At 61.5% G+C, this 6,000-nt stretch overlaps 1 protein-coding gene across 4 annotated transcripts in view; it reads right to left on the bottom strand.

The window, feature by feature from the left end:
• Positions 1-233: 233 nt before the first annotated feature.
• Positions 234-6,000, bottom strand: part of PACS2 (phosphofurin acidic cluster sorting protein 2) — a 67,683-nt gene continuing 61,916 nt past the window's right edge. For 3 of the 4 annotated variants that reach the window (XM_058567881.1, XM_058567882.1, XM_058567883.1), the window contains 6 exons: positions 5,219-5,261; positions 3,665-3,707; positions 3,212-3,347; positions 2,081-2,307; positions 1,729-1,842; positions 234-996 (listed from right to left, as the gene is read on the bottom strand). In XM_058567881.1, coding sequence (XP_058423864.1) covers positions 878-996; positions 1,729-1,842; positions 2,081-2,307; positions 3,212-3,347; positions 3,665-3,707; positions 5,219-5,261 — 682 coding nt within the window. In that variant the 3' untranslated portion in view covers positions 234-877. Of the gene's footprint in view, positions 997-1,728; positions 1,843-2,080; positions 2,308-3,211; positions 3,348-3,664; positions 3,708-5,218; positions 5,262-6,000 lie in introns of those variants that run through there. The other variant, XM_058567884.1, reaches the window with a different exon arrangement.

Here is a 6,000-nt window from a genome sequence, read left to right as displayed (position 1 = left end):
AGCTAGCAGGTGAGGCTGGAGGGGGCAGCAGCAGGAGGCTGAGTGGGCCAGGGCCTGCTGCAGGGGCCACTGTGCTTGCTGAGTTTGGGGCAGGGACAACTCGCAGAAGCATAGCAGTGTCTCAGGAACAGCCCGTGGGGGCAGGCAGGCGTTGGGGCTGGGACGTGGGCAGCGCTGGCTGGCTCTGCCCCAGCCCTGAGGGCCGCTGGGACTTCAGAAGAGCAGTCTGTTCGGCAGCTACATTGTAACATGTATTTAAAAGCATTAAAAATATCCACTACTATAAAACCTCTGCCGCCCCTTGAGGCTGGGGCTTATTGGGAACCACGAGTGGCCGGTGCTGGGGCCCAGGGCTGGGCTGACCTGCTTCTGTGTTCTGTTCAGGATGCCCCCACCAGGAGGCCAGCCTTCAGCCTCTGGCCACCCAGCTCTGGACCTGGGCACGTGGCCTGGGCACACAGGCAGCCTGGGGGTCTGTGCGGCCGCCCGCCTGACCCTGGCTCCCTGAGGAAGCAGAGTCCTGGCTTTCAAGGACAGGACGCAAAGGCGAGAACCCTTCTTGCTGGGGGGACTCGGGGTGTCCTGAGGCCAAAAAACACCTTCCATGATTCTCAAGCTCAACACTGTCCGCCTGACCTCCCACCCCTGTCAGAACATTCTGGTTAATAAGCAGAGCAGTTATGGGCTCCCAGTGGGGAGCCGCCCCATTAGTTTCCAGGTTGTGAGCACATTCATACTTAAGACTGTTTTTCTTTGTGTTTTTAAGGGTCTGTCTCTGTAGTAAACTGAAATGTTAACAGAAAAGCAGTTGGGCCCTCCCGGCTCAGCCATCGCAGGGCTCCAGGGTGGGGAGCTGGCAGCCCCACGGTGGGCCAGGCTAGAAGGTGGACTTGGAGTGTCCGAAGATGCAGATGGGGAAGTGCTTGACGTGGGAGGACCACTGGGCCGCCAGCTGGAAGAACTTGACGTCGTTCCACTCCACGCCGTCGATGAGGACTGCAGGGACAAGAGCACGTGACCAGGTGCCCGCCAGGCCAGCGAGCGCACCATCCCTCCTCCCAGCCAGCGCAGAGGACAAGAAGGCTGGAGGGCCTGACACCCCCAGGGACCCCCACGCCAACCTGCTGGCCAGTCCTTTCTGCCGCCTGCCCTCCCCTAGCTCTGAGCTACCCGCTGGGGCCAGCCTCTCCCTGACTGCGGGGAGCTGCTCATCCACATGCCCCTCTGCCCCAGCATGGGTCTGCAAAGCGGGCTTTGAGCACCCTCCACGCAAACCAGAAGATCAAGGGAGGGAGACCGGGAGGTTCTCGACCACCGTGGTCATCAGACTCAAGCTCACGAGAAGACAAAAACCTCGAGAGCTCCATATTCTGAATCAGTTGGTTGCAGAATACCGTATAACAAGTCTGATGTATATAAATCAATCTTAAAAAAGCAGAAAGGATTAAGAAATTATTGGCTAGAATTTGAAAAGCTGTTACATGCACACGGGGCCTTATCCAGATGTATTCCAAGCTGGAATTATGTAATAAGTGTTTCATAGCAAAACAAAAGCATTTCCTGTAGGCAATTTAAAAAGGCGGCCCACTTCGCCTCTGGTTTACGTGCATATTTTACAGAAGAACCGACAGGACCCTGGGTCAAAGACCCACCTCCCCAAGGGTTCCCCACTGAGGGAAGGACATCTGGCAAGTGACCTCTCGTGAGTGCCGGGAGGCCTGCGCTCACCCCGCAGCATGTTCTGCTGGTGCTTGGCCGTGCAGATCAGGCGGCTGATGCCCTCGATGCACTGGCTTTTGGACTCCACGTCCTTGTCCTTGGTTTTCTTGGGCAAAAACATCACTAGGAGGGAAAGGGGCTGTGCTGTCCTGAGGCTCCTCAGGACCCGGGGAGGGGGCTACCGGGCTCAGCCCTTGGACCCCTGCTCGCCCGGGATGCCCACTTTCTGCTGTGACTGAGGCCACCTGCCCTCCCACCCGCCCAGATGGCCTCTGCTCAGAGCTCTGGTCCGAAGCGGCCCCCACACCTGCATGGCCGCCCCTCGAATGTCTCAGCAGTCAGCCCGCCACCCCCACCTCACCCTTCTTGTTCTTCTCCTTGGTGACCACGGTCATGGACATGGTGGGCGTGGCTGCGGCCTCGCCACTGCTGGGCAGCCTGCTGACCTGGAGAGACCGGAAGGTGCACTTGAGCGTGTTTTTGGTGGCAGGCAGGTCCTTCTTCTCTGCATCTCTCTTCCTGTCTGCGGGCGGGGCTGCCGTCCAGTAATCCACCTGCAGCCCCATCAGCTCAGCGCCGATGCCCTGGCTGTGAAAGCAGAGGGAGGCTCACCCTCTGTCCTGGTCGGTGACGGGGGTGTCCCTGTGGCTGGCACAGGTGAGGAGGTGCCAGCTGGTGCCTGTGCTGCCCGACTTCGGGGGACTGCTACAGTGGCTGGCCAGCAGAGGGGAACCTGGAGCCGGGAGCCCACTGTGGGGCCGTCCCTGGTCTCCTGAGACAGCCCAGTCTGTGCCTGTGGCCCTGGCATAGTCGCGATGCTGGGGTCACCCAGGAGCACCCGGGCCTGCTGCCCTCCTGCTCTCCCAAGCTGCCCCTTTGAGCTTGGAGGGCCCAGGTCAACCAGCCCGTCAGAGGTGCAGCCCATGGGAGTTAGGGGAGCCCTGTGACATGGCCCACGAGGGTGCACGGACCCCCCAGACCCCACAGCAGTGTTGTTGGGGGAGTTCTGGTCACAGAAGCAGCCAAGAGGGGCTGCTGACCAGCCACCCGTTGTCTTCTACACCTTCTCCCCATGTCTCAGTTTCCAAACCCCCGTCTACGTGCAGGGCACACCCACCTGTTTACTCTCTGTGGTTTCCGTCCCCAGGGCACTGGGGAGATACCAGGCCAGGACCTGGCCATCCCCCAAGTCTGCTGCGCCCACCACTCCCACTGGGCGTCCTTGTCCGAGTGGCCCGTGTCCTCTTGGTGCTCTGGTCAACACCGTGCCCTCCCCAAGACCACTCTGAGAACAGCCTTCAGCACGTCCCTCAGCTTCCTGGTACCCCGGGGATGTGGCCAGTGACCACGAGTAACTACCAGTGTTCTCTAACTCGAGTCCCTGCTGCGTTGGGGCATGGACGACATGAGTCAGGTGGGCAGCACGTCCAGGGAGTGGGGGTGGGGCGCCTGGACCAGTAAAGCAGGAGTCTGCCCCTCGTGGCTGCATTACCTGGGGGAGGACAGGCCCCCGCTCACCGACGGGGAGGAGGGCGGGGTGGGCGAGGCCTCCTTGGCCGCAGGAGACGTGGACGGTGGGGTGGATGAGAGCACACTGGAGCCCGAGGGGGCCGCGTCATCCGAGTCGCCTTCGGGAAGGAGTCAGGGTCAGCACTGAGCTCGCCCGCTGCTCTGCCCCTGGAGCAGCCCTGGGCCCTCCAGACCAGGATGCGGCAAGGAGGCTGGGCAGCCTGCAGGCTGGGGAGGAGGGGCCAGGCCTCTTGTGGCAGGGTCGCCCCATCCGCGTGAGCAGAAGCACTGCAGCGAGGTATGGACTGTGGGGCATGGGGCGTCCCCCCACCACTGAGATGTGGCCCTGCTCTCAGACCTCACAGAGGCCGGCATGCTGGGGGCCGCCCCTGCCCTCCCTGCGCCCTGGCCCTGAGGATGGGGAAGACAGGGTTACCTGACGTGGCGGAGGACGGTTCCACTATTCCAACTTTTACCACCTAGAAAGCAACGGGAGGCTGGCTGGCAGTGGCATGGGGTGTCGACCAGCCCCACCATGCATGCCGGGGCTCCAGATACGGGCAGCGCCCTGTCTTCCTGCTGCCCCCCCCGCCGCCATGCCCCCTCCCACAGGAACTCCTGGGGGGGAGCTGGGTCCCAGCCCCTCCTGTCCGTGGGGCAGAGCTGAGCTCAGGGTGGCCACTGCCCAGGTGGTCAGCCATGGCACGGCCACGGTGAGAGACCCTCCCCTGCAAGGGGCATATTTGGGAGACTCCCTCGAGTTGCACAGCTTTGTGGCTTCCTGCACTCCCGGGAGGGAGGCACAGGCCCCACGGGGTCCACAGCTGCCAGCTGGCCCCTGGCCTGGCCCCGAGCTGCAGCCAATAGTCAGGATGCACATGGCCTCCAGCAGGAGGGATGTGCCTCTCCCAATGGCCGAGCCTCTCGGCCCCCTCAGCAAACTGTGAGCCTGCGTGACTGGTGAGACCCGGGCATGGACAAAATTGGGGCACTGGTGTGAGGGAGCCCTGCCCAGCGAGGGACAGAGGTGCCCAGGGGTCTGCACCAGGCACGTGGCTCAGGCAGGTGCTGCTCCAGACCCCCGTGTGGGCTGATGGGGGTCCCAGACCTGTGCTGACTGGTAGGGGAGCTATGAAAAGTTAAATTGAATTACAACAGCTACTCATGCCTCAGTCATGTGGTGGCATTTCAAGTGTCCACGGGGGGCTTGTCGCTGTGGATCCATCAGCACAGGCCCTCCTGTCACTACAGAAGGTTCCACAGGACAGGCTGCTCCAGACTAATTCCCTCCCAGGAAGGCTGGCAGCTGCCCCACACACCTGACTAGGATAAACCGAGGCCTAGAGGCCCTGCTCTGCCCGATGGCCCCATCGGCCAGGTTGCCTATGGCTCTCACAGCAGGCGCCCCGGCTGGAGGCCTCGCAGTGGGATAACAGGCTGTGAAAACGTGGGTGGAAGAGGGACAGCCACCCAGCTGGCACAGAGCAGCCCTTAATCCTGGTGTGGGAGATGGAAAACCTCCCAATTTACAGGCAAAATCCCAGCTGAGCAAGCTGGACAGGAAGCACCCCTTCCTATCCTGTAGGTCCTAAGGGACAGAGACACCTCTACCCCACTGGGTGGGACCTGCCCTGAGGCCCTGCACCCCAGCCACCTGCCTGCAGAGCCGAGTCTGACATAACGGGACTCACTCCCCGGCGGGCAGTCTGCTTCCACGTGTCAGTACCCAAGCAGGGCTGGGGACACCGATATCCCCTGGGCCACCCCCCACTCAACACGGGAAAAAACAATGAGCTTTAAGATGGGAGGGATTTAGAGGCAAGTCCTCAGCTCAGACTGGTGAAGAAAGTTCTGGAATATATCAAATTAATGCAAAAACAGACTGATTATAACAGACGTTTGGGCAGGTTAATAGTTTCCCAAGCAGGTAAAGCCTGCCAAATGCAGGAATGCTTTCAGCAAGTCAGCCGCCCCTCAAAGAGGTACTCACCCCAACGAAGGGAATGAACTTCTGAGAGGACTCCTCGTCAGGGCTGAGAACAAGGACACAGACAGTTAGCCATTCCTTCAGGGGAGAGCATCGGGGCCAAGGGCTAGCTCTCCCCTGGCCTCCCAGCCCTGCCCGCCCCAGGCCACACCCATGCCATGCCCACGTGCATCCCGGCCTGGACCACCGGACCCGGATCCCTTCCAGCGTGACCGGAAGGGCAAACATTTCTCTGCGCTGGAGGTCAAGAGGCCAGTAGGGAGCGAGAGGCTGGTGGGGGCAGCTCAGAGAGGAAGGGTGGGAGTCGCAGCCTCCTGGAAGAATTTGCTTTTCCATCCCAGGTTGCTGGTGCACGAGGCACGAGCCCAGCCCCGACGGCCTTCCTGCTAGCCCTGCAAGCCAGCTCGTTCCCTAGAGAGAGGCTTGCTGTGTGTGCCTCCAGGTCCCCCCGGGGGAACAGTCTGGGCCTCCTCCAGTAAGTGGTGGTGACTGCCCCAAAGCCAGGACGTGGAGGTTTTCTCCCAGTTAGTCTGGGTAAAGTCAGTGGTAACTAGAGAGGCGAGGCGGGGAGGGCCCTTGGTGATGGGGTACACATGCCACGTTCTAAGAGAGCGACGCCCCCAGAGCAGCCCGAGGCAAGACGGAGGCTCTCCGGGCCGTGCTGCTGCAGTCAGCTGACCGCTGCATGATGACCAGCGGACATTGGGTCCGGACCTTGCTCTGCACAACGTCTGGCAGAACCGCGGCCTCCCTGGGATCGCCAGTCACAACGCATCCTGGGTGAA

The sequence above is a fragment of the Diceros bicornis genome, chromosome 24 (genome assembly GCF_020826845.1).
Source record: "Diceros bicornis minor isolate mBicDic1 chromosome 24, mDicBic1.mat.cur, whole genome shotgun sequence".
Taxonomy (NCBI): Eukaryota; Metazoa; Chordata; class Mammalia; order Perissodactyla; family Rhinocerotidae; genus Diceros; species Diceros bicornis.
The sequence above is the reverse complement of the archived record's forward strand: the minus strand, read 5'-3'. Positions and strand labels throughout refer to the sequence as shown.